Raw genomic sequence first — 27,673 nt, forward strand, 5'->3', positions numbered from 1 at the left:
GTATAAAAAATATATAAAAAAGAATTGTACTCAAACCAGCTGCTGTCGAGACAAAACTCAACGCTTGTGTTCGGTTGTTCGGATTATGATTCAAGCATAGAAGAAATAGAAGGTATTTGAAACAAAACAATTGAAAAGACAAAAAGATGAGTTCAAGCGAAGTTCTGCCGAGAGGTCGACTACTAACGACCCCCAAACTTCACCGTCGCCAACACCATGTGACCCAACAGAACCCTCCTCCCCCGCCGGTGAAAATGTCACCCAGCCCCTATCACGAACCCAAAATCAAGTGCCCTCCGATTGATGACGTCATTGAGCTGTCTTGCAAAAGTCAGTCGAAAACGAAAACTCGCGAGATGACGTCAGACTGTGCCATCTCGCCTTTGTCGCCCGCTAGTGGCGCGTCGGCAGCGTGCGTTGCCATGGCGAACGCGTGCAGTCACGACCACGATTACGTAGCGGTGACGGAGTGCGCGTCATACGAAAACGATGTGACGTCACAAGTCGCTCCGCCTCAAATCATCTCACATCGGCGGCGAGAGGCTCGCTCAAACTCTCCTTTGAAGTCAGGTCACGTGGATAGTGATGACGTCATCGAATCGCCCCGCTCGCTACAGCGACCTCAGGTCCCGGCGCCGCCGATGCAACCGAATTCGCCTAGGGAAGGAAAGCCCACCCGCGCTACTGGTGGGAAGTTAAGGCGACGCTTCATCAAAGCGGAAAACCCTTCTGTCAGCAGTGACGTCATCAAGCCTACGTCACGACGTTTGGAAGCGAACGGCGAAAAATCCAAGTATGTGTTCGTCAGCACTGGGCCGACAGCCGAGTACAAAGCCCCGCGAGCAAGGACCCAGAGAAAAATGACACCAGACAAATATTCTACCGGTTTAACCGAACAAAACACATGTGTAGTGGCAACCGCAAAAGTAAACACTAAATCGACCACTCGTGTGGCTTCACCGGCGCCAACAACTATTGCAGTACAACAAATTACGTCAGAGGACAAACCGACGTCGGAAAACTTTGACGTCACCAAAGATGAACTCACAGTTGCATGGCAATCCATGGTCAAAGATCAGCGGAAGAAAAAAGGAATCAAAGATCCCGAATCATCAGATGAGGATCACCTTCCACGTCACTCGACTCCTGTGAACCCGAACACTGACCTACCCTTAAACTTTGACCTTTCCCTGAACTCTCCACAACCGTCCATAACCCCGTGTCCTACAGAAGACTTGCAGTTAAATCTTGATGAGTCAGGATGTCATGACTCAGCGTATTCCTCGCTGGCTTCGTCCCTTATGAGTCCGCCGCCGACCAGTAGCGGCGCCCCGACTTTTAGGGCGGACAGTCGGCCAGGTTCTAGGACCCGACCCCCTTCAGGGAACCGCCCTCCATCTGGTGGTAAGCGTGTGGCTCCCTGTAGTCTTTCGTCATCGTCTTCAGCTTCCTCTTCCACTTGTGCGACTTCTAGCGACGAAGATGAGTCCGAGTGCGATTCGATGATGTCACCACCGGCTGTTGAGGATTTGCCTCACGATGACGTAGACGGTGGAAAGAGCGGTCGAAACGCACCGGGAAGCGGAAAACGAAGCGATTCGTCCAGGTAAAATTTTTACATGGTTTGCTGTCAAGCTTTTGAGAGAAGTAAGCCGTGGTGAGATTCAGCCGGTTCACACTGGTTCTATAGAACCGTCTCACAAAATTTTATGAGATCAGTGAACCGGTTAGCATTACTGGTTACTGTCAATGGGCTTTTTGTAACAGAACCGGCTGAAAAATATTACTTTTGTGATAAAACCGTCTGACAAAAAATTTGAATTCCACCACTGGATGTAAGACTCAATTAGAGGTATTTACGTAGGGCGTCAAAACAAACCTGGTTAGTTGGTTTGGTATTACAATAGCAGGAAATAAAATTTACCACCTAGATCTTCGGCTTCAATGTAAAACGTTCAAGATAATTTTGCTTTACTGTTTCGAATATAACACTACAACTAGTCACAACTAGTAAGCTAATGTTGCGCACTAAGTTACTATTTTCAATGTAGTGTGGCGTTGGTTTTGCTCAAAAGAGTTTTGAACCGCTTGTGATAAGACATGGGTTTTAGCCCGAAAATCCAAAAACTGGAGTGCCGTGACCTGACTATACATGCCGGTGCGGCTATGGTCTTGTCATCAGCTGCACTGATAAAACCTTGTAGGTTGAAACAACGTGCACTGTCTGCAGCTAACTTATCGTTGGTTCAGCACAGTGTATTGTATCGGTTCAATAAACGTTGAAAACCGTTGGACTAAACCTGAGTTAACAAATTGCTTTCTGCCCTACTGTCAAAAAGTCTTAGCTCCCAATTTAGGCACATTGTTTATGATTTATCCACCAGAAGGTCATGTTAAGCAAACTTATAATCGTAACTTATTATCTTTTCAGAGCATCCAGTGGCAAGTCCGTACACAGTCACCGTGGTCATCGGCTGGTCACAACCAAGAAGGGAAAGAAGTGTTTGCGTCAGAGGGATGCTACGGGACCAAAAAAGGCCCCATGTAAAACCCCAGTGGCCCCAGCACCACCACGAAAACCCCACCCAAAGAGAGGTGAGTCGTCATGTTTTGTAAACTTTGGAAACCCACTAGTTAGAGCAGTGGTTCTTAACCTTTTTTCCTTGCTGCACCCATTTCAAATCACCAACCAATTTTCGCACCCCCTTGCAAATCACTAACCAATTTTCGCTCCCTCTTCTGTAATTGCCTAAATAGAATAGACCTAACCAACCTTAATGATTCAGCATCCCCGCACCCCCTAGGAACAGTTCTCTTCATTATGTTTACTACCGAGCTTCCTATACCAGCTTTTTCTTTCACCGACCACCAAACCGTCCTGTCGAGCCCCTAAGATGTCTATAAACCCCATTTTTCTGTCGGTGTCTATATCCAAAACTATAAGTCATGAAAAAAATACTCCCTAAATTTCAGGTTGTTTTCGGAGCCAGTTAACCTAATAGCACCGTAGACAAAAACATGCTGAATATACAAAGTTTACAATTTGAAACATATCAAACTCATTATCGAATAGGGAATATCACACAAAAGTCATCTTTTCAATTCGCTTTAGTGATCCTACTTAGGCTGTACCTAGGGTTGCATGACGTAATTTGGCCACTCCCCTTTCAGGCAAGGTTTTTGTTAAAGATTTGGTCACGGGAAAGCGAACAATAGGCCTTCTATTGATGTAGTGTAGGTGGGTTACCTGTTTTCGTGTACCTGGCCTGTTCTAAGCAGTCACAAGACCAGGCAAGACACAACAAGCCTTTGGAAAAATGTTGGTGGTTCCCAAGTATGGAATGTAACCAACAATGAGCAAACTTTCACTTTTGCTGTCCATATTTACCTTGCATTGCGCATGTCATTGTATCAACTGTTTGGTGGAAGCTTAAAAATATTGTTTTATTGTTTGCTTAACAAGAACAATGTGGATTGGTCGTACACTGCTGTCAACATATGTAGTGTTGGATTTTGATTTGATGTAATTGACCTTTATGGACTGCAGTTCTCTTTTATAAGCGAAATACCATTATGGCATTTTCTGCTGCATAATACAACATTTTGGTGATAAGGAAAAACCATTGTCTTCAAAACCATGGCAAAAAAAATCGATTGTGCTCATTTTTTGTCTATAATTTAAGAAATTTAATCCCGTTTTTTGCTCGGAATTGGTTCGAAAATTATAACGATAAATTACGAATTCAGGTCTTAATCAAACTAAATTTATTTAAGCTGAAGCCAGAAACCGGCACAAAACCGAACCCGTATAGGTCTTGCAAGGTTTAAAACCTGCATAATATCCGTATGACAATCTAAACAAATACTTCAACCGAATTCTTCTACAAGTTTGGTGCACTGAATTATGAATGCGTGTTATTTTGCAGATCCCCTACCGATGCGACTTCGAGCTTTGCCTTTGTCATTCTGGCAAGAACCCAACAAACTTAACCCTTCACCTTACAGCGTCTTGCCTCCGGTACCTCCACTATTTAGACAAGGCACAAGCGGAGACATTGCAGGTTGGTTAATGGGATATAGGCTTATTATACAGAATACCGACAAGGACTTGAAATTAGCTTGCTCAAAAGTTCTGGTAGCTTTTCATGATTAATTTATTATGGAAACGTTTTGCTTGTGTAGGAGCGTGGCAGTTGGGGCAGTTGTGCAATTTTATATTCATTTACTGCATGTAAAATGGGTTTCGCAATATTTTACAAATAGCATTTTTTCAAGAAACCAGATCGATGAAATAAGATTAAATGAGGCCTGAAAATTTTTGTTCGAGATATTTACTACGCATTTGTTTACGATATTTTTCTAAATTCGAGCTTGAATTTCGCCCGATTTTGTTTAAAATAATAAGCTCAGGTCGACCTGCAACTCCTTACTCAGTTAAAACCACGTAGACAGCACTATTACATAGAAGTGTTTGAAGCTATCTACATCAACATAAACTTAGATTATAATGTCCTTAAATTATTATCAATCCTTTTTTCTGTGCGCTTACGTTTAAAACGACCACAAAAAATTCTTTTTTCTTTCCGCTAAATACACAAAAAATCTTATGTACTATCAATGTTGTCGGTAACAGATATTCGACCTGTGACACCCCCTGACGACGAACCTCCTAGCCCTCAAGTGATTAGTCAGGAGGAGGCGCAATCCGTCATCCATACTAATGATCCCGATCTTCTTCTGCGACTCTTCGAGCCTGTGGAGTTACAAAACCGAAACACTGGAATTCGAGTCAGAAGAGGACGGTATGTTACCAACGCTTATAACCAGTTGTAGCTGCAGCGCGTTCCAGCCAATTGTACCTTCCACTGGTTTGCTCTTCATAACGGAGTGTTTTAAGCGGGTCTTAAATTGGGACCCGAACCCAAAAGTAAAGCCCGACACCCGATTTTTTTTAAAAAAAACAAAGCCCGAATTATCACCGTAAGTTGGTGAAAATGCGGCAAAAAATGACACCGAGTGCAAAGTCATGGTCAAGCGAAGTAAAATGCACGTCAAAGCAACACTTTTCTGCGCTTACTTAGGTATCATATCCAACTTTTGTGTTTAGGTTTTAGGTTATACCATCATTTTTGTCAGCATAGAAATAAGTGATGTCTATTTCAAGCACGTATATAACTTGAATGAAGTTCTGTATACCACTTTTTCCCAACAGCATAAACACAGCCATTTTTCTACAACGTAATGGGTTTCTGAAGCTGCATTCAGTCACAGTTGATTTGCAGCCACACCTTCCATGATCGGGGCCTGTGACATTTTTTGTACAGCAGTGAGCTTCAAGCAGATCAAATTCCCCCTTGGGCCTAAAATACACCTTCTACCATACGCTGCTCGATTGTTTGTTAGAGTTGGGAAGGAAACAAACCACGCCAAGTTAATGGTTAATCCTTTTCGCGCCATAACGAGACCCAATCGATCTTGATTGGATCTAAACTTGGTTGTGTTGATGCCCTAGAACAGGGGTTCTTAACCACGGGTGCACGCACCCCCAAGGGATTCCAGGGGGGTGCGGGTATGCTTGTATAAAATTAAATTACCATGGCTTTGTTATTTAAGCAATTACTTACAGAAAGGGGTGCGAAAATTGGTTGGTGATTTGAAAGGGGTGCAGCAAGGAAAAAGGCTAAGAACCACTGCCCTAAAAGCAATTTTACGTTTTTGATCAAATACAGACATCGGCATTATATATACACGACAGAGTTGTACGGCGGGACGGGCTTGTTAGGTCGGATTTGGGGTTAATATTGATTAATAAGGTCTTGATTTGGGTCTTTCTTTACATATTTAGCATCCTTTCAGCGGCAATGTTTAGTATTTGACTAAGTTACTTTTTAAAAACATGTCCCTAGAGCAGTGGTTCCCAAACTTTTTCATATTTTTTTCATTTATTATTTCGAGGGCTCGCGGTCCTTAAGCCTAAATGTGTATTTCATAAAAACTAAAGCACGATTTTAGCTAATTATGCAAAATTGCGCATAACAATCATCCAAAGACAACATATGACATCACAAACAGGACAAAAAAAACATTACCATTGTGCGCGAACAATTGCATTTTTGATAGTTGTCATTCAATAAAGGCATTGTTTAGCAATGGAGACAGTCGATCCTGAATTCTACTTTGATTTAAACTTATTTAGTGGCACAAACTGACGCCAAAAAAGATTATAGAATTACTTCAACCGCTTCGCGGTCCCCACAAAATTGCCTCACGGACCCCTAAAGGACCGCGGACCCCAGTTTGGGAACCGCGGCCCTAGAGTTTCGTTTTAAATTTTCTTAGGCCATGTCTTAATGACTATTTTTGCATAGCGATTGCGTTGTTTTTGTCAGTTTGTGTCTAATATTCCTATCACTAATACGGTTTAACGTTTGATTTTCAGGCCAAAAAGGACTGCCAGGGTGATGCCTTCGCCGCGTCTTAAGCTGGACGACAACCCTTGCATTATAGAATCGGTCACAGAAAAACTGTTTCCTAAGCTACAGATCGATCGCCGCAATTTCGGAAGATCCGTGCACTCTCGGGCGCCCTCCTGCGCCTCGCACGCCGCTATCGATGCTGTGACGTCATCAAAAATGTCCCTAGCACCCGAGCTTGTATCTTTCAATAGCAACACAAATAACAATTCCCTAGGGGACTCCAGCGCAAAAGATTTAGGATTGCTAACATTAGCTGGGAACTCGCGGGCCTCAATATTCGATGATGACGTCACTGTGGGTGCTGATATGCCGATGGAGGTGGGCACGCCCGGCCACGTGGTGGCCCGACAGGAGATGATCGCTTTACCTCCCGTAACCCAAGACTATTCGCAGATGCTTACAAAAGTCGCCGCTGCATTGTGACACAGCGGGTTTTAGTTTTGCTGAGTCACTGAAAGGCTAGTTAAGTGAACAGGGCCAAGCGTAAAGAGATGTTGTATTTCTTAAGCCTGGTGCTCAAAAACAACAAAGACATTGCGAGAATTTGGTTGTTTTAACAGATATTTGTGTCAAACACATGAAACTTCATAAAATCACTGTGTTTTTTGTCTCATGAAATTTCACGAACCAGAATACCCACAACTGTCAACTACATTGTTTTACAGGAAAACATTCTTGTGTTGCGGTATGCAGGTGTAATGACATCTTACCAACTTTTTACATTGTTTTTTTTTCAACTTATGCGTTTCATGTTTTTATGCCCCTTTGAACGAAAACCTTCTCTACTGCACAATTGTTGCTCTCGTATTTTTCTAGTTCCCTTTTCACACCGAAATGACGATTTTCCATGTGCCATCGTTTCATACGAATAAAAACTTTTTACACATTCAACTTTCAAAAATTTCTTAGTGGTAAAGATCAGGATTCCTTTAAAAATATTTTACCCCCAAATACCAGAGGTTTTTAAACTTGGGTCTCAGAGAGTTAATTTAAGCACATTTCAAGCGTAGCTATCAAGGAAGAACATTCGTTCAGGCAGTAGGCTACACCTAAATCTTAACCGCCTAATAAGGTTAACGAAAAAATTAGGAATCTCTGCTTAAAGCTGTATACAGATCCAAACCGGAAAGTCTTACTTCCATTTTTTTACAAGAAAGACCCAATTTTACCCGAGAGTAAAGTTCTGATAAGTCAGGCCGAATCAAGTCAGTTTAGTTCAAACTGGAGCCCAAACCCCAAGCAACTTTGACACTATTATAAGTAGTCCACAACAGAGTTGTAAACGGGCCTAAAATTGAGACCGAAACCAGGCCGAATCGTTTTTGAGAATCCCGTTTAGGCCCGAAAGTTTGATGGACAGGCCCATACATGAAAGCCTCAGGAAAGACCAAAAGTAGAATAGACAATAGGTCCTGAACAAGGCGTTTTTGGTTCGTTTGACATTAGGTCAGGTCCAGCAACTGGCTACTTAGCTAGTTAAATTTATTCAAAAAAATACTGACACACAGTGTAAAGTCAGGCCCGAATCAAGCCCATTTTTTTCAGAAACCCAAGCCCGACCACAATTAAGCTAATTTTCTCTCTGATGTAAAAGTCTCAGCTAAATACATGGTTTTGAAAACAAACACAACTATTAAGTGTTTTTGACGGCTAACACTGATTTGTTGCGAGATTTTGTACAAAAAGGGGCGTTCAGTAACAACACGAGAAAACAGCAACTTACAAAAATCTGCTACCATAGAATGTACAGATAATTTGAAGAGATCGCATCAGGAGACAGTCGTTGGATTTTTTGGCAGCAAGTGAAATACTGTAAAATGATTTGTGAATACTGCAGCTCTAAATAAAACGCGGTTGTGAAGTAGGTAAATGGCAAAATATGGGAATGAGTAAGAAAATAAAGACAAACTAAAAACTTGTGATGCACCGAACCCGCTTTAAAAGGTTCAACCAAAAGGCGCGTCTAAAATTTGTTTTTAAAATAATAGCATGTCGATAGCGCAAGAAAACGAGAAATTTGGTAATGGCGCCATAAAACACATTTTATAGCAAAAAAACCTGCACCAAAAACAAGCAACATGCAGACAACATGGCCCATATTTTTGTAAAGACAAGAAGTTATTGACTGGTTACGTTTTAATTGGTCGGTTGCAAAACTTTCAAGCACTGTATTTTTAATTATTTACAGGTGTTTCGGCAAAATCGAAACTTCGGTACATCACTGATAAAAACACATGAAAAGCACGCTGTCATTTGTACTGCTCTTACGTAAATACACAGTGTCGGACGACTGTACAAGCTTACTGTGGTCGTATACTTCGAACGCATTGACACGATTAGAAGAAAACAAAAGGTTTGGTACAAAACCGTCAGATTGTGCAGCAAAATCGTTACAAAGTGAAAAAAACATATGACTCCACATGTTTAGGTACACTATAGTGACTAGACAACTTAAAAAACAGCTAAATAAAACAAAAGTGCGTTTTTATATCATTTTTGTTCTCAGTTAACCCACAAATTTGTTGTATTTTAAAGAACCAATTTTTGTAGATGTGCATTATTTATAACCGCTTGACAATTTTCTGAGTACGTCGGAAAAAAATCGTTTGTACAAATAACAATGTGCAACACAACATCTATTACGTCACGCACTAAACTATGACGTCATCAATGTGACGTAGGAATGGAACACACGGCTGGAGGGGCATTTTACGAAAGCTTACGACACCAAAGCGAAGTAACCAAAACACTATGACGTCATCACTTCGAAACACTGACGTCACAAAGAAATCAACTGTGACGTCAGAACTCGTCTTTGGATCTCGCGTTCCATTTGGGGATATCTTCACGTAGTGTACAACCTACGTCATCAGATTTCGTCACCCATTTTAAGCCACTGTTGGCTGACGTGCGAGGCTGATTGATGACGTCATCGTCAAAATCTGAAAACTCGTCAGCGCTTCCACCTATGCAATTTTCCTGAGCAGCCTAAAAGAGAAAGTCAATTTTATATTCGATCTCTTACCAACCTTGTTCAAAGCAAAATGACAACTTTAGTAATAGATCAAAACCATTAACAGCATGGCTAAACTGACGATCACTGTTTGCCTTTTGGACTATAATACAGTAAAACTAATCGACGATAAAATGATTGGTAAAACAAAATCAGTCAGTTCAAATAAAGGAATACCATCAGTTCCTGGAAATCGAAATACAAATCGATATAAGAATAAATGCTAAAACAATCACGCTAAAATAATAAAAAGCGGTAAACAGTAAAACCAACCTCTACCTCCATTGGGTTAACAGTGATAGTCATGGCCGAGTCATCCCAGTCTAAGTCTTCCTCGTTTATTTCCTTTTCCATTGGAATATCCATGTTATTAATCTCATCAAAATATTGTTCCTCTTCATCAACGTCTCCACGTGACCGTGCATGCATAGCAACGGCCATCACTAGCAACGCCATAAGACCAACGCAAATCCCAATAATTATGGCTGGCGTTGCGATATCAAATGATCGGCCTGGTTTAGGAAAACAAATTTAGTTAATTTACAGGCACCGATATAAAACTGTCTCCCAAACCGAAATTACTACACAGATGATAAAAATAAGCTGCGTTAATTGCTCGTATTGGGCTACACACAGATTAATTTTTTTGTCAGTCGCTTCTGTCACAAAAGTCATATTTTTTCAGCCAGTTCTGTTACCAAAAGTCCATTGACAGTAACCAGTAATGCTAACCGGTTCGCTGATCTCATAAAATTTTGTGAGACGGTTCTATAGAACCGGTGCGAACCGGCTGAATCCCACCACTGGCTACAGAATAGAAAAGGTTCCATTCTGCAAAGCGTATTTAAAAGGCTGGTAAGTGTTATTCATTAGCAATGTTGTAGAAACGCCTGGAAGGGCTTCTCGGCTTTTTACAAGTAAGCTTACAAAGTAAGCTCTACTCACCGAATTTATGGTCGGCAGTAAGTCTTCTCAGCCCCTCGTTCGGGGCTCGCTGTAGATCAATCTGCCCGACATAAGCGGAAGCCACCAGAGCAGCAGGATATGGAGCATCCGCCTGAAGAGGTTCCTCAGCTTCCTCTTCAGTTACTTCAGGTGCAAGGTGAATCCCCGGTTTTAATATCGTCATCTGGAGAATCGAAAAAGTGAAATGAATTTTTTTGCACATTCTCAGCACAAGAGAACCTATGCTAATGTTGTCCACAGTGGTCCTCAGGATATTTCCTGAGCTTGTGTGTATGCCAAGATACATGAAAATCTATGCTGCACATTAACTGGTGTGTGGCCACGGTGTGCACATCTAACGTTGGTCTTCAATGTGCTAAAGCAGGGGTGGGCAAACTTTTCAGTGCAACGGCCGCATTCAAAAGTTTGTAATCTTATCGGGCCGCATAGTATTTTACCAACAGCCGCCAGTTGCTTGCTTGTTTTTGTTTTAAAATAACTGATGTAAAGAATTAGGTTTATATCACACATATACCATTTAAAGTCGCCTAAAATGCTCTGATTAATAATTTCTAACTTGTGCATAAGTTTAGCTAAACGAAGCTAACTGTTTATGACGTCATAAACTGTATAGTGACGATTGTGGTGCCTGTTTTATTTGCATTGTTTGGCATTTTTGTTAAATACCTTGCGCCAACATTAAGCAATGCGAACCGCTTTTAATATCCATCTTTGGGTGTTGTACGGGTCTGTGTTAACGATTCTAAGCCGTGTTTAATGTTCGTTTGCAAAGTACTGCCACGACCTAAAACTTGATCCAAAGTGACCAAAGTTTTGGCGTCAACAGTGCAAAGTGGGCTGTATTTGAAAACGTGAATCGCTTTTACTTTTATTTACTTCTATCGAACGAAGAAATTGTGTCAAGTGACGATTTGCATTATAACGTGGCAACAACAACAGGCTAAAGCACGTAAAAAGTATCTGTGTTTAGTTCCAAAGTATGGTACGGGTGCAGATACTGGACATGGAATAGGTATCGGCAAGTCGCAGTATTTTTAAAACTCTACGCCCGTGCTCATAATACTATTCAGCGTTACTCGGAAACTTTCTCTTTAAAATTTACTAACATTTGGCGGGCCGCATGAACTCGTTTGCCGGGCCGCATGCGGCCCGCGGGCCGTAGTTTGCCCACCCCTGTGCTAAAGGAACATGTGTATGTATGCCCAGACACATAAAGGTATGTGTGGCACATAAACTGTGGCGACAGCGTGTACATCTAGATTTGCTCAGTGTACTCAGGAAGGTAGTGCGTATGACCAGACATATAAAAATCTATGCTGAGCACAAACTGGTGTGTGGTCACAGCATGCACATCCAATGTTGCTCACGGTGGTTTTCAGGGTACTTCTGTGTCGCACATTGGTCCGCAGTGGGAGGAAAATTCACGAAGGAAAATTTGCGCACTTACCACCAGCTTGTAAGTGTTGCTATGGAAACGGCCGTTAAGTTCAAAGCAGGTCAATGAAAAGGTGCGTTCGTCATAATCACCAGCTTGTGCATTGTAATACGTCACAGAACGAAGGATTTTTTCGTAAACCGCTAGAGTTTGGATTCCTAACAAAATAAAATTCAAATGAAAATGGTCACAAAAAAACCAGGGAAATTGGGAAATACCCCGTATCGCAACTCCGTAGGACCGATGTTCGATATTGAGTTTGTTGTTGGAAAGTAATTTTCTGGGATGAACCGAAAAAGTTCCTCCAATTCCCATGACGTAATGCTCCCTGATGACGCACGAGTCAAGAGTTCCTTCCGAAAATGCGCCAGTTTTATCATCTGTGTTAAAAAAAGTGTTTGTATTATTCTATTTGAATAAGAAACTAAAGATGCCTGTTAGGCGATATATATATATATTCTATTTAAATTCATTGGCAGAGAATCACTGGACTAAAGTATAGGAAAGAAATGCTTAGTCGTAAATAATTATATGTACCGTATATACTCGCGGATAGGTCGCAACTTTTTTCCTTATATTTAAAAAAATAAATATAGGTGCGACCTATGCGCTCGACATAAGTGCAAACCGCCACCAAGTCGGAACAAAATTGAAAGTTTTCGGCTATTGCAAGTACCGTATTTTCCGGTCGGCTTATTGGGCGGATATAACGTATTTATTCAAATATAACGCGCAAAATTTTAGACTAATTTTCAATAAAAAATTAAGGGTGCGCGTTATAGACGCGAATTGTAGTGGAAATGTGCTATCGAATACGGGTGCATGCGCTCGTGCACGCACATACCAATGCGAGACAGTTTCATGAGCGCACACGCACATGCGACGGCTCAGCGTGCGTTGGATTTTCCCGCTTTGTTGAGAAAACTTAGTTTTGCGGTTTTAATGCAATGCAGTTCAATGCTAAAAAACAACAAATTGCACCAGTTAATTATGCAAAAAAGCTAGGGAAGGGGCCTTTTAAATCCCTAGATTTTCAGTGCGACTTATGTGCGAGTCAACTCTAAATTACACTTTTTTAAAACAAAACTAATAGTGCGACCTATACGGTGGGCGACCTATCGGCGAGTATATACGGTATATGTATTATAATACACATACCTTCGTCAACTTTTGTGAGACACGAAATATCGTCGAAAAGTTTTACTGTGGTAGGTTTTGTGGAAATATCGAGTGCCGACCTGGCAATGTGTCCACCTCCCGTAAGAGAGATTGTCGGATCGGGAGGGGGAACCACCATAACGTACATGCCAACGTCATCGATCACTGGACACTTGGTGGCGTTAGCGGTGCACCTGTAAAGCAGAATAAATAATTTGCGTCAAAAGTAATACCAAAAAGCCCTAAACGCCTTGTTCAAGACCAATTGTCTATTGTGTTTGTTGTTTTGGTCTTTCATGAGACGTCAATATATAGGCCTGTCAATCAAACATTCGGGCGTAAACGGGACTCTTTGATTCGGGTTCGGGCCGGGTTCGAGCTCCAATTTCAGGCACGTTTACAACTCTGGTCCGAACCCATGAAGTTCCGTTTTTTTATGTGTTATGTATGGGTCAGGCGCGCTGGACCATTGGGCCGAAATTCCTGTCCTGAAACTTGCGACTTACGTTAGTCTTGTCTCGACGGTAACACGGCGCCTCCCAGTGGCAGGAAATTGTCGACTGTTGAAATAAACCGTCCTGCTCAACGCTGACTCAAGCGCTGTGATGTCACTCCCATTCGTCGATATTCGCAGACTGAATTGTGGGTCATAGTTCTAAAAATAAATAAGGTAGTGTGAAATATAATTCGGCATTGTATTCCAAAATTCGAGGCTGTCGGTATTTTTCCTGCATTTATCAGACTTTTCGAAGTTTGGTGCGAAATGATTACAGGATACATAAGGGTTTGACGGTTCAACAAGCATGAAACCTCGCAGAGACCAAAAGGTGGCGCTGAGGCTTTGCCTTTAGCTATTTGCTGAGTCAGCAATTGTTGCTACAGCAAAAGCCTATGCTCTGTTGCGCCACCTTTTGAAAATTAGCAGGCCTGACCTGTGAGTTCTTGTGTTAGTAGCTTTACCGCAGAGCACAAGCCCAGAAACACATATCCTACGTATAAATGTAAGGTTCTATTTGATCTACTGTTTGTTGGCTAGAAGGTAGAAACAAAGAAACATTAGAGGAAAGTGTACAAACACAGTATGCCCACCACTTAAAAACGTATGCCCAGAATAACCATTAAGAGCTAAAAATCAATTGAAAACTTTATGAAACCACACAGTTTAGTGAAGGAGCAGTCTAGAATGAAAAGTACAAAGCCAAAAGGTTAGTTTTTAAAAGTATGTGAAGGGTAGGAACAACTCGTCATGGTTAACTAAAAGCGATTTAAATATCACCCCCCGAACAATCGTTCTTCGTAACATCAAGGGGTAAAGGAACAGTTTTTGGTAACGCTTGGTGCACTTGATACCACAAATTCGGCTACGCAATGTCTATTTTCAGGGCGCCTCTACTAAAAGCTCAAAATAGGAACTGACGGTAAGACATTTTTGGTTTTCGTTGGAGTATAAAAAACAAAAGCTAACTCATAGGCTATGGGAAATAGTTCATAGGAAATAATTCAATAAGAAATAGATTATTATTTTACCAATTTAAAAGCTAAAAGAATTACACATTGCATTATAATTACTGCACGAATTATTGCTGAAAAGTCTGATAAGAAATTTTGTTAGTTGTTACCAAAATACAGTCAGATTTATTATCAAGTTAACATGAAATTTGGGACTAAAATTTTTCAACGACCAAGCGTTTTTTTAATTAAAATACAAAGGAGCCATTTGCAGCCACATAATCGTATATACTAGGTCAAATCAGTTCATGCTTATATGTCCCTTGAGAAACACGTCAAGTTGGCTAATAACGAACAAGCAAGCGTGTGTTATTACACAATGCCAGTGTTCCATTGATTTACAAACTCCCATTAAGACGACATCGAAGCTTTTTAATTTGCATTGTCAATCAAACAAAGGGTTCTTATTATTTTACTTCTAGTTCGTTCTGCTATCCGTCAAGGCAAATTTATTGCGATCGATTTGTGATTAGAAATGATGAATGTTGACAGGGTCGTAACCTGGAGTTCCTTTTGTCGTATAACAACAGAATAATTCAAACGAAAAAAGCAATGTTGTTTTTAGAAAAGGACCATGAATCAATATAGACCGAACCGAACGGTAAAACGTACCTAATTGCTATTCTAAACACACTACATATACACCATTCTCTTTAAATAAAACAATACGCAGAATTCCTATTATTTATTACGTAAGCGTTTCTTCAAGCATAAACACATGGGTCCCAATCAATATTTTCTTCTTTAGTACACTGATAGCAATATATGCCAGAAGTGTACGCTATGGCCATGTACCTTTATGCGCAGCATAGATTACCCTGTTCGTCAAAAATGTGCAATAACCCCAATTGTCGATTGACTGGACATTACGTGTTATATACAATTTGAGATTTGGGAACACAACACGAAATAATACTTGGGAGACCTACTTGATTCGGTACAACGCATTCAATGGACCTGTCGTACTATGATTTATGAATGGGTATGCCGTGATCGCTGGTCTCCATGAAAGTTTCAGGGCTGATCCCAGTACGTGTGTATGTCCTTAGCCGATTAATGGTCGAACTAGTGATCTCCTACCACGAAGCTGACATGGGCATACAAGGCAGGCAACGGTGATTGCGAGCTAGTGGGTTCACAACTAAGCCTGTGTAGCTCAGCTGTTAGAGCGAAAGACTACAACCGTGGATTCGAATCCCAAAGCAGACTTGACTTTTCTAGCCTTATGGGAATGTGTGGGAGGCCAGCTTAATTCGGTACAACCCCTTCAAGGCTTGGCGTACTATGAAGCAAGAAATGCATACACTGAACTAAAATATTTACTAACCTGGGTTACGTTGTCCTGATTTGAGTCTTGTTTTAAAGCAATTCCTTCCTTACACCGATCAACACATTTCATTACTTTAGGATCTTCCAGAAAGCCAACATGCATCACTAAATCGGCCAATTTTCCCGGAAAATGCTGCCAAAACTTGGACTCGCGGCCTAAAAATAGTTTGCAATACAGTTGCCATGTGGTGCGGCCGATATCACACCAATTAAAAGGTCCAGTTTTTTTCAGTCTTCCAAATGTAGTTTAGTAAGTCGTGCTAACAAAAGTACCAATGGGCAACAAGTAGGAAAAAGGGTTTTTAAATGTGCCATAAGATTATAATCAAATAGGTTTTTGCGACATAATTCATTTTCATTAAACCTCGGTTAGTCCGGACCCGTTCGGAGGCAAAAAATTGTCCGGATTAGGCAAAGATCCTAATTAACCGATGTCGATTGGTTAAAATCTTACCACATTACAAATCATTTGTACCGCACGTTTTTTCCGAATTATACGAAGATTCTGTTTGACCGAATCCGTTTATTTTGAAATTCCGAGGTTTACTGTACTTTATTGCACAAATTAAAACAAAACTGCACATTAGATTTATAAAAAACACAGAAATGTGCTTTAATGGTTGCATATTGTCTTACCTGACCAGGCGGCACCGACCGTCCATTTAGCCCCGTATGGTGTTGAATGTAGAGGGTAGTCGTCCGCTATGAGGAACGGAATCTTCTTTTCTCCGTCCAGGAACAAAGTAGCATTGGGAAAGTTAACATTGATCAGAACTCTATACCATCGTCCACCGCAATTCTGTATGTAAATATATATATTAGTTTGCTACAGAATCTTGTTACTGTTTTTTTTGTGTGTTCTATTGCAATTGTCGCTTTATAAGAAATTTATCTTGCAAGATATGTTTCTCCTGATGTCAAAACGTCAATTATTTATAATAAAAACTGCTGGAAGAGCAATACTCGTTTATACCTTAGTTTGCTGGTTTGAACTTCTATATATTGTGTAATGCGGTGAAATTTCTTTCTAAGTTAAGCAGAGGACTGTGCAATTTAGGGAATTTAAATTTAGAAATTCATGACTGCAGGAAATTCGAAAGTGAAAACACTAAATTACAGTCATTTGTTTTGTGAAACAAAATACAGCGACTGATTTAATGTTTTCACTTTGAAATTTCTTGCAATTTGTGTAATGTTGCTACACCAACTTTGACGGTCAATGTCTTGTTATCAGCAGCACCGATGAGACGTTTTCGACAAAAACAGTGTATTTACAGCAGTGGTGGCCAACCTATGGCGCATGCGTTAAACGTGGCGCATTGCATGATTAGAAAGGGCGCATTGCCTTCTTTTGATAATCACGAAATTCAAATTAATTAACTAATAAATAAATAAAGTAAGCCAGCCTATTAATTATATATATATATATAGTTTATCAGAGTTATTTTTTACTTAATAGTTCTTATTTCTTATTACTATCCTTCTCATGCAAAAGTTGGTTCTTTCTCTTTCTCTCTATATACAAGAAGTAGTCATAGAAGGTGGAGTTACGAGACATTTATGGCGCATCCAACACAGTATGTTAAAAAGTTGGCGAATGGTATGTAGAAGGTTGGCCACCCCTGATTTACAGTTTTGTTTTTAATGTTATGCAAGTGTTAGTGCGGATTATAGCAGTAAAAAAACAAATCACCTAACCAAGCTAATTTAACAGCGGTTCAACTAATTAAAAAAAAACTCGAAACCTCAAGTTGCCGATAATAGGAGAAAGATATAATGACAGCGAACAATGAATTATGTAAGAGGGACGGCGGACATAGGAGGATTGAACAGGAGGGGTTGAACACTTGAAAGAACGCCTTGCATCGATCGTGCTCTTACGCAAGCTGTCGACGGCTCTCGTTTCCATTATTAATATCGCAATTCACCGGTGGGGAACCGACACCACCGACCACCGAACAGTAAAAGGAGAAGCAATTTCGACTCTATGACGTCATAATCCGCAGCGCCGCACAGGAAAAGGGAAATAGTTACGTAATGTTACACAAGCGATTGTTTTGCGATTTTTGAACGTGGTTTTGTTTGTTAGACTAAAATGCACAGGTAGACTTGTTTCACAAATTTTTCTTTCTAATTCTAAATGCTTGATTGATCTCTGTTGCATTTTTATGCTTGTTTTACCAAGCGAAACAACCACCACTCGCCCCTTGGAGCAAACCGTTACATATATAGTATTTAAATCTAATAGAAGCAAAAGAGCCTAACTTATCATATAAAAGCATCATTAAACTCTTCACAATGACATTCTAAGTTTGCAACGTTAAACAGCTATATTAAATTTTACCAATCGAATCGAAATTATTGTACATTTAAATTGTTATGTAGCAAACCACTAAATTGATAGTATTCAACCCAAAAGAGGACAAAAAATAACTAATCAAATGGAAGCAGAAAAAGTTAACTTATCAAATCGAAGTTGAACGAATTCGTCTTGTTTTCACAATAAAAGCTGTTTACAATTAAAATCAATGCACACCGGCTATAGGAACGACTAAACCAAGATTTTTCCATTAACGTGATTTAAGATTATGAACGAAATTTTAATCCGTAACATATGACGCTGCATTAACCAAAACATTTGCTTTTAATCGATTGAGGGATTAACCACTTGAAAATAAGCACCTAAAACGTATGTGTTGACAACAGCAATATTTCGACTAAGCTTTGCCGTATGATGGTTGACATGCGGAAAAGGCTTAGAGCTATAGAGCATTTCAGCACAAATTATTTGCTTGTTTTAAAGCAGGGAAACAGTTTGTTAGAGCTAAAACTGGGGTCTTGTATATTTGTGGGTTGAAGTTTGGAGATATTGTTCTGTCCATTTCTACATAGATACTAAATTTCCATTGACAATTTTCACTATTTTTAAGGCCTACCACCAATTTTGATGAGGTGTTTAGAAACGCAACAAGTTCAAAATTAAACAGAAAACCCAGTTTAAACGATTAATCGCGAAAAACGACATAAAAAAAGCTAAAACCTCGTGGAATTACAAACCCAACAAAGAATTTAAATTGGGTCCTTCACTGCCGTGATAAAAGTCAATTGCTTTTTGAGGTGATTTTAAATCAACAAGAAATCGGCCATATAGGGTTTAGGGGCGTCTGGAAACGCTAGCGATTTGTTATCATGGGCCCAACTAGTGTTTCATCAGAAACAATTTCTGGTTCGGCTAACGTCTGCAAACTGGATACATGGCAAGTGAAATATACTAACAGCGCGCCTAGTCAACAAATTAATATGATTTTGGTATAAATCCGTTTGTCCTCTTTTACACAAGGCGTAAACCTTTCAAGAAAATAAATTCACAACGCAGACCAGCGATCACTGTATCACAGTACGATCACAGTACACCAGGCCCATTGAAGGCGTCATACCGAATAAAGTCGGTCACTAAGCATTCTCCTATAGAACGGCGTAGGCTAGAAAAATCTAAAATCTAGAACCTTTCACAAACGTTTTTTTTAATTTGATTTATTGTTAAATATTTCAATTGGTTTGATTAACTTAGATTATCAACTGTTTGAAAATCTCGCTCTTGACTGGTGAAAAGGGACTTATTTTATACATAACGCACCTAATACAACTATGTCTAAACAAATAGTCGTAACAATTGAAACTAAAACGCAAATACATTACTCATTATAGATACTGACGTGACCACAATGACGAACAATAGAAAAGCGTAAGAAGACATAGACAATTTTCAGGGTTAGTAGAACAAATCTGGCAACAGGGTCTGTGAATTATCATGAAACAACACATTACCTCTTGGTTCGAAAGTTTCCAATGCCATTCGGCAGGCGAGAGATTTTCACTGGCGCCAGCTTCGTTCCGCACCAGTAGCATCACGTGACAGTGACGTACATACACCGACATATGTTGTCGACTCAAACCTGTACATTTTAACGAATTGTTCATCAACAATTGACATCAACAAATAAATGGCTGTTGCTATATAAACGAGCATTGCCTTTCCAGCAGATTTATACTGCAAAACAACAGGCTTTTCGACGTCGTAAACGAATAGCCTTTACCAGGATAATGATACAAAAAACAGAACATGCTTATAAAGCAACAAAAGCAGAGATAACTAAGAGAAAAAAAAACTTGTCTAACTTGTGGTGCGTATGTGAAATTTTAGACAAGGTAATGATTTAACGAAGTTCAGGTCAACTTAAACACGAAAATGAAAGCGTTAAAAAACTTCTTACCAGAGCTGTCGGATTTGCACAAAATCGTCTGCTTTTCGCTAGAGCTTCGATTCCCTTCCAAGAACATGCGAAACGACACTGCAAACTTCGAAGTCAGCTTCAAAGTGTCTAAAGCTGGGGAAACCCCGTCATCGAGAACAGCCAGTGCCTGATGAACCCCGTTGAAGTCGAAAATTCTGCCTCCGTTTTTGGCTACCGCCCTCTGTAAAAACAATTCGCTAAACTTTAACGCACTGAATTGGGTTCAGGCTCACTGGAGTGAGAAATGGGATTTACAGGGGGTTGTGTGTATATCGAAGCATTGATGTTATGTGTGAATAAAGTATTCGTTGTTTACACTTTGCCTTGTTCTTCGTTTTTTGGCCTCGATGGCTTTGAGCGAATTTTATGAAATCGTATAATGAAAATGGTATGAAGGTGAATCATATTTTCGTGAGTCGTCAACGTGGACTCACGAAAAACCTTTCACGGACTCATTTAAGCCCACAGACTCAAACTTGAGAAAAATGGCGAAGTACAATGTCTTCTTAATAAGTTTAATGTTATTCACCAAAATATTGCATTTTTTACAAATGATCCAAAATAGGTAAAAGTTCTTTGGGCAAGTTCCCAAAACAAACTGAGTACTGTAAATAACAAAATATGTTGAAAAATATGTTTTTGTAAGGCCAATTTTAAACCTTATTTGAACATATCAAAAGCAAGTAAAGTCAGTTTAAAACTTTCCTTCTTGTAAATTGTGCAATTTCGTCGATCCAAATCAGGTTTTTTAAAGGTAAACTACACTTAAACATATAAGAGACGGCGTAAGGGCAAGGCCACCGTGTTCTTTTGAATGTCAATGCCAATTTCAAAGCGACCTATTGACGTGTAGGAAACCCAATACGTCACGCAATATCCCGTTTCGCAGACAGAACGTCGACTTGGCGTTACGAAAACCATTTGGGGTAGCTTAAGAAATCGCCAGACCAAGTCTAAAACCGCTATAATTCTGTTTATTGTGACGTAATAACCGAGACATTGTTGACGATGAATAAGTAGAATTCAAATTGTGCGTGACTATTTAAGCGTGTTTTTCGGTAGCTTGTTGCATGGTCAAACGAAACAGCCATTTAACCGTTTTCCATGAAACAGACAGAAAACTTTAACAAGTCTAAAGTCATCCACCATTTATTTAGGATATATATATATATCCAGTGGTGGGATTCAGCCGGTTCGCACCAGTTCTATAGAACCGTCTCACGAAACCGTTTTATGAGATCAGCGAACCGGGTAGCATTACTGGTTACTGTCAATGGACTTTTTGTAACAAAACCGGCCAAAAAATACGACTTTTGTAATAGAACCGGCTGACAAAAAAATTGAATTCCACCACTGTATATATCTTATTCAAGTAGAATCTCTCGTACTGAGTCTCTGGGGCAGTGGTTCTTAAACTTTTTTATTGTCGGGGCCGAATGGTATTTTTTAGGTGTGTAGGGAGCCGCAAAAAAACGAAACCTTGAGAAAATCATTAGAGAAGATGACTTTGAAAGCTAAAATAGCAATGTTTGGTGGTTTTCTGAGGTCTGGTGCGAGCCGCAAAATAAGTAGTTGGAAGCCGCATGCGGCCCCGAAAACCGAGTTTGAGAACCACTGCTCTGGGGACTCGTGATCATAAACTGCTATACACAGTTTACATTTTCCTTAAAAGGTTGATTTATTTACTAGTCCAATTGTACTTGACATACACTAGGCTATTGTTGGTTTCATAATCACTGAAAGATTTTTTTAGCACCAATTATTTTTAATGTACACAATTAATTTTGTAAAATGTACAAGCGCATGTGATTGTTAAAAGCAACAGGTGTTGTCAAGCTTAATAACGCAAACCATTTTCTGAAATAGCTAATCCTAAAACAATATGTGTAGCAGTGGATTTTGCATATTTAAGATATTACTGACTAGAAAATTTATTACCGGTAAACCAGCTTTTTAGAGACGAATTCCAATTAGACTAAACCTTATTAAACGTTGCGCCAATAACTCAAATCATTTTCAGTTCTTTACTTTGCCAAACTATAAGTGTCTATATTTTATCGTCACAATGATCATTGTTTAAAAAGAAATAAATTCCTTGCGTTAGAACGCGTCTATTGTTAAATTTCGAGGCAGGCGTAAAGGTTGAAGGGCTAACGAACAGACACAAGGGTGATGTTATTGCAATGCAATATTAATAGAAAAATACACAGACATAAAACAGGGACATAACAAGGCAATTCCGTGGCCTAATAAATTATGAAGGATATATAAGTACCATGATGCATTATAAACTCCTTGGTCATATTATTTTAGGGTTTTAAAAGAGGCAATTTAGCAACACAAACGGTAATTCAAAACTGTATATGTTTTCTTAACATAAACATACCTTCAAAATTGGCAGATTGCTTTTAGAAGTTGAATCAGCTGAAAATTCGCCAATAAGATTGTTGTATTGGGCAAATGATGGCAAAAGTTCCAGTAGTTGTTTATCTTCATTTGCTAAGTAAACAACAAAAACAGTTTAAACTGATGCACAACACATCCTTAAAATAAGTTACTCCAAAAATTCACAGTGCTAGAAAACTTCTGTAGTTTTAGCCTACAGTTGTCCATGAAAATGGATCAGAAAAAGTCATTTACCACATTTTCTTCGGCTGTCAGCAGTGGTGTAGGTATCTCTATCGCATCCAGTAATAGAATTCACATCGCTCATATCAAGCGAAACTGTGACGTCAATTTGTTGGATGGTGTCGCTTGAAATACAGGCATTCAATTCCACTTTGTCAATTATCGGAACTGCCTTCATGAGAGTTGATACGAGCTCGATTCTTTTATTAAACCCTGAATATAGGAAAACAATTTGTTTGTTAACTGGTTATGTGTTATGTGTGATGATGCAGTATATACAAAATATAGGAACAATATGAGGCTGAAACTTTTTAGCACGTTTGCAACTTATTTGCAATTAGGAGGTTTTTTTCCAATGTACCATTTTTATGTGAACGTAAAATTGAAAATATATTCAACATTGGCTAAGAGAATATTTGTGCACACACAAATAACACATAAAACATAAGAAAGATACAACTAGGTTGTCTTTAATTAGGGGTTTATAAAGTAAATCCAGAAATAATATGCTCTTGAATACTATACTACAGAGACTGGTGAAAAAAAAATCCATTGCGAATATTTTTAAAAATTGTTCTATATTTCGCTAATTCCCATTTATAATATCTGTAACAAACAATTACAATATTTCACAGGCGTAAGACATTGGCCCTATATATTTGTTGCACATAAAAGTGCTGTAAACAAGTGCATGGGAACAAAAACTCAAATATGCAGAAAACCTCCCTCAGGAATATCATCATGCTCAAGGGGAATATCTTATGAATTCTTTACAACAAGAATGTATGGTCTATGGAGGGCAACAGAAAGGCTTCATTTCTGAAGTCATGCTCTGGGGAGAGCCAAGAGAAAAGAGAGTGATGACAGGTGTATAACACAGCCATGAAATATTGATGTAATGCAGAACCAAGTTTTCTGCAGCACATTGAAGTATGGTCCAGTATAGTTTTATGCGTACTATAAATTTAAAACTTCAATGACTACATATGTGGTGTATTATAAAATTTCCCTTTTCGCAAGTTTGTGAATTGTTATAAAACTGTTCAGTTTAATATATTTAATTGCATTTTGCAGAAGAGAGAAATATATATTCCAACACTGAACCCAACAACTGCACATTATTACAATTCACATAGCTTGCGAAGACATTTTTGTGTTACTTTTATCATTGAAAACGGTAACACCCCCCTTTAAAAAACGGAAAAAACATTTAAAGCTGCAAATATATCATTCCATTCTAGTTTGTGCATTTGAAAATTATTATTCTTTAGTGGATTTTGTAATCAGCTGCCACTTAAATTCTTTGCAAAACAAAATGTATTACTTAAACAGGGATTTACTAAGCATTACATCAAGCCATATACTTTCTAATGAATAGTGTTCTAAAGGCAAAAACCATCCAAGTCATATGTAAGGGTAATTAATGACCTTGCATCAATAATGCAAAACCTGCACTACGAGGTCTTTGCCAAATATCAATTACAGAAAATGAAAACCTATTGACAGCTGATAATAATATGCAGCTGTTCTGTGAAAAAAAAATTTTTTTGGGCATGTAGAGTTTTTGGTTTTGTTTTACAAAAGGTACAAACCTATACTGCAGGACAACAACTAATGAAGGTATTGATTGGCATAGTGGCCAAGTGTCAAACTGATAAGCAACAAACTAATTTAAACAGGACTTAACTCGAAGTTGAAATAAAGTGAAGACAATCACAAAGTCGCAATAAAGCGATAAAATAAAAAACTAGATACCTATCCATCACATTGTTAAGTATTTAGCAATATAAAAAAATTCTTTTCACCTAAAATTTGTTTTACACTTATATGCATACTTACAGTACATAAAATTGCTAGTTAAACTTACCTGTCCATTTTGCAATACAGCGGGGTTTGATTGTAATGGTAACAATCGCTGGGTCGGACTTTTCTTTGCCACAGTCATGAGCCACAACTGACACATTGTAAATCTTGGGTTTGTGAAAAGCTTTGATCAGCTTACGAGAAAGCAGAATGCCTGGCAATGGAAACACAAAGACATTAAATATTCTGATTTAAACTTTGGACACAATCAATATCTTTTAATTAAACAGTAATATTTATTAGATGGACCTCAAAAATCTTATTGTTTTTTATTAGCAATTTAAGGGCACCGGGATTTTAATCATCTGTCACATTTAGTTTGATCGTGAGACAAATGGCAAATAACAAAGCGAGCCATTGTGCAATTCACATCTTGCTCACATAATTATGTTTGCCAAGCCACCACCGATGGCTCGTTTTGATCTCTGAAAGTCATCAATACAGGAAAGGCAAATATTTAGTCACACACACCATGTGAGAGTGATTCCTTTTGTTTGCAACCATAAGTCATTGAGGTTTATTCGAAGTTACAATAAAACAAACAAAATGCAAAATTCAAGTAAAACTTTTTTTGACTCTTCGTTAGCTATAGAACACACAAAACTTTAGAATATGTCAGTATGTGGTTAGGTTATACAATTCACCAGAAACTCAGTATGGGTAATAGAAATAACAGTCACACTAAATAACAGACTGTAAACTTTGATAAATGTAAAGTAAACTACTGTTTATTTAGGACACATATAATTTAACTAAATTATAGACATCTTCAGTGTAATATTCAAAAACAACCTTTTTAGGTGAAATTCATTTTTCTTGAAAAAATACAGAATGACTTCAAACTTATCGAAGTTAACAGTCTACAATATATCCGATTACTTCAAAGTTAAAAGTGGGGTAAACAGTTTCGCCTTGATCAAGCCATTGACAATACCTTCAGTAGTGGCCATAAATAGGTCTGCTTCTGCTTTGATAACTGTGTAGTGACAGATTTTGTTGAACTGAGGGCTGCAGTCATCATCCATTGCTACAAGACTAACCAAAGGCTGCCCAGCCTCTATTTGACCCTCGATTTCCAAGGAGTAATTTGATATTGGGAAATACGGATGATGTAGATTGATATCCTCTACCACAACCGTAACAGACGATCTAAATAAAACACATACAGTACTTGAAATTGAAGAATTTTTTTTCAACAAATGTGTTTTGTCTTGTGGGTGCAGGGAAATGTTTATTTTAGAGAAATTGACTAACTTTCACACAATAACCATTTACAAGTCAGAAGCCTCATTGTGTGATGTTATAATACATCAAAAATGCTACACATTTTTATAGTTGTAATTCACATATACAGTAAACCTTGGTTAAACTTGATCTGGATTTTCACCTAATTTTTACATAACTTGAGATACAAGTGAGATTTGATGTGGTAAGGCTTAAAGTAATCGACATTGGTTAATCCAGATCTTCACCTAATCCGGACAATTTTTTGGACCTGAACGGGTCTGGATTAACTCAGGTTTACTGTATTTTAATCTATGTTTTGTGACCACTAAGTTCTAACTGATTTCAATACACAAAGTACAATATATATTAAAAAGTTTATTTCACAATGATTTTCAACTATTACCTGTGAGATCGCCTTTGGCCTATGATCACTCCCAATCCATTGATTCCTAGCCCACAATCATAGGCAGTTATTTGGAAATTAAACTCAGTTTTATTGTCGCAATTTGTCAAATCTATGCCAGGCTTTAATGCCACAAATCCTTCTCCAGTTTGTTTGTCGCTGACTTTAACTTCAAACGGAACTTCATCAGCTGTTTCATTTCCAATAGAATGAAGCCGATACTCACAAATTAAACCTACAAAAAAGACACAAGCAAATAAATTTAAGTAATTAAAAATCTTAAATAAATATTTGTGACTAATTAAAAAGTTGCCGAAATTGAATTTTGCAATTCATTGTGCCAATGTTTAAACTTGATTTACAATATTACATATAAATTCAGACAAATGGTGTATATTGGGAACAAAGCATTTTTATCAAAAATGTGGCTTGGGGAAAAATTCTAAAATTAAAAATAAACATTCAAAGGCAGTGATGGTGTTAGTAAAGCAACTATTTACATTGCAAAATATTTTTTTTAAATATTGTAGTTTTCTTAAGAAAACTCCGTATTAGGAAAGTTTAACAATAATTAATAGATTGTTTCTTCAGACCTGGCCGTCTTGGGGCATCTTTGTCGACAGCAAACAGCGATGGACTCAAAATCACTTCACTGGAATCCCTTTTTATACTTCCGCTAAATGTTGGTTGAATGTGAGGGCTGTGTTTGTTGAGTACTGCTTGTTGAGAATAAATACAAGCATAAATGTCAGAATGATCCAAAGTAAACTTCACTGCATAGCAATAAAGTTTAATAGAGTTCAACTTCATAAGCAGACATTCTTTTGGAAAATCAGAATAACTTGAAATGAAAGCATATGGTTAATAGTTTAAAGCAACATATAACCTGGCAGTATATACTAATTAGCAAAACTTAGCTTGCATAAATATGGTAAAAATTTCTCATCAGAAATAACACACATCTTTTGTACAATTTTAAATCGCAAAAATTACCAACCTTTGTGCTTCGAAGATTTAGAGTTTACATCGCAGATTGCCAAAGAAAATAAAAAGCATGCAATGATAACGGATTTCATCACTTTTATATCTTCAGGCAATTCTTACTGCAGAAAAGCTTCTTCTAGAATAACTGTTAGTCATATACTAACAACGAAGAGATAAATAGCAAAAAATATTGTTTTACTGTAATTACTAGAAAATTTATGGCTAATGCAAATCTCACTCAACCGACAAAACTGACAACGCTGTTACATTTAACATCAAGGTGGCCAAAACTTCACCAAATAACAAGGTGGCCGAAAACTGCAGAAAACTGGCGGCTAATTGGGCCCACACACGCTGGTCCGAGGCAAAGCAATCAATAACACTGAC

The 27,673-nt window shown here is 38.6% G+C and overlaps 2 protein-coding genes across 4 annotated transcripts; one reads left to right on the forward strand and one right to left on the reverse strand.

Annotated features, from left to right (window-relative positions):
- On the forward strand, window positions 1–7,367 carry LOC145230215 (uncharacterized). Its single transcript, XM_080095599.1, has 5 exons — window positions 1–1,606; window positions 2,432–2,595; window positions 3,927–4,061; window positions 4,634–4,802; window positions 6,440–7,367. Exons 1-5 carry the CDS (start codon window positions 147–149, stop codon window positions 6,897–6,899), a joined length of 2,388 nt encoding a protein of 795 aa, XP_079951725.1. The 5' UTR covers window positions 1–146; the 3' UTR covers window positions 6,900–7,367.
- A 747-nt stretch (window positions 7,368–8,114) lies between these two features.
- On the reverse strand, window positions 8,115–27,658 carry LOC145229485 (calsyntenin-1-like). 3 transcript variants are annotated; one of them, XM_080094833.1, is made up of 18 exons: window positions 27,300–27,658; window positions 26,896–27,021; window positions 26,303–26,537; window positions 25,607–25,821; window positions 24,677–24,826; window positions 22,822–23,022; window positions 22,568–22,680; window positions 20,161–20,362; window positions 19,715–19,842; window positions 16,523–16,685; window positions 15,885–16,042; window positions 13,555–13,703; window positions 13,049–13,242; window positions 12,109–12,270; window positions 11,903–12,048; window positions 10,435–10,618; window positions 9,769–10,001; window positions 8,115–9,464 (listed from the first exon to the last, which is right to left on the reverse strand). In XM_080094833.1, exons 1-18 carry the CDS (start codon window positions 27,376–27,378, stop codon window positions 9,279–9,281), a joined length of 3,024 nt encoding a protein of 1,007 aa, XP_079950959.1. In that variant the 5' UTR covers window positions 27,379–27,658; the 3' UTR covers window positions 8,115–9,278. The 3 variants fall into 3 exon arrangements, with proteins under 3 accessions (XP_079950959.1, XP_079950957.1, XP_079950958.1); XM_080094831.1 differs by having other exon boundaries at window positions 9,763–10,001; XM_080094832.1 differs by having other exon boundaries at window positions 9,763–10,001; window positions 26,896–27,018; window positions 27,300–27,657.
- Window positions 27,659–27,673: the final 15 nt, after the last annotated feature.

The sequence above is a fragment of the Phallusia mammillata genome, chromosome 5 (assembly GCF_965637545.1).
Source record: "Phallusia mammillata chromosome 5, kaPhaMamm4.hap1.1, whole genome shotgun sequence".
NCBI lineage: Eukaryota > Metazoa > Chordata > Ascidiacea > Phlebobranchia > Ascidiidae > Phallusia > Phallusia mammillata.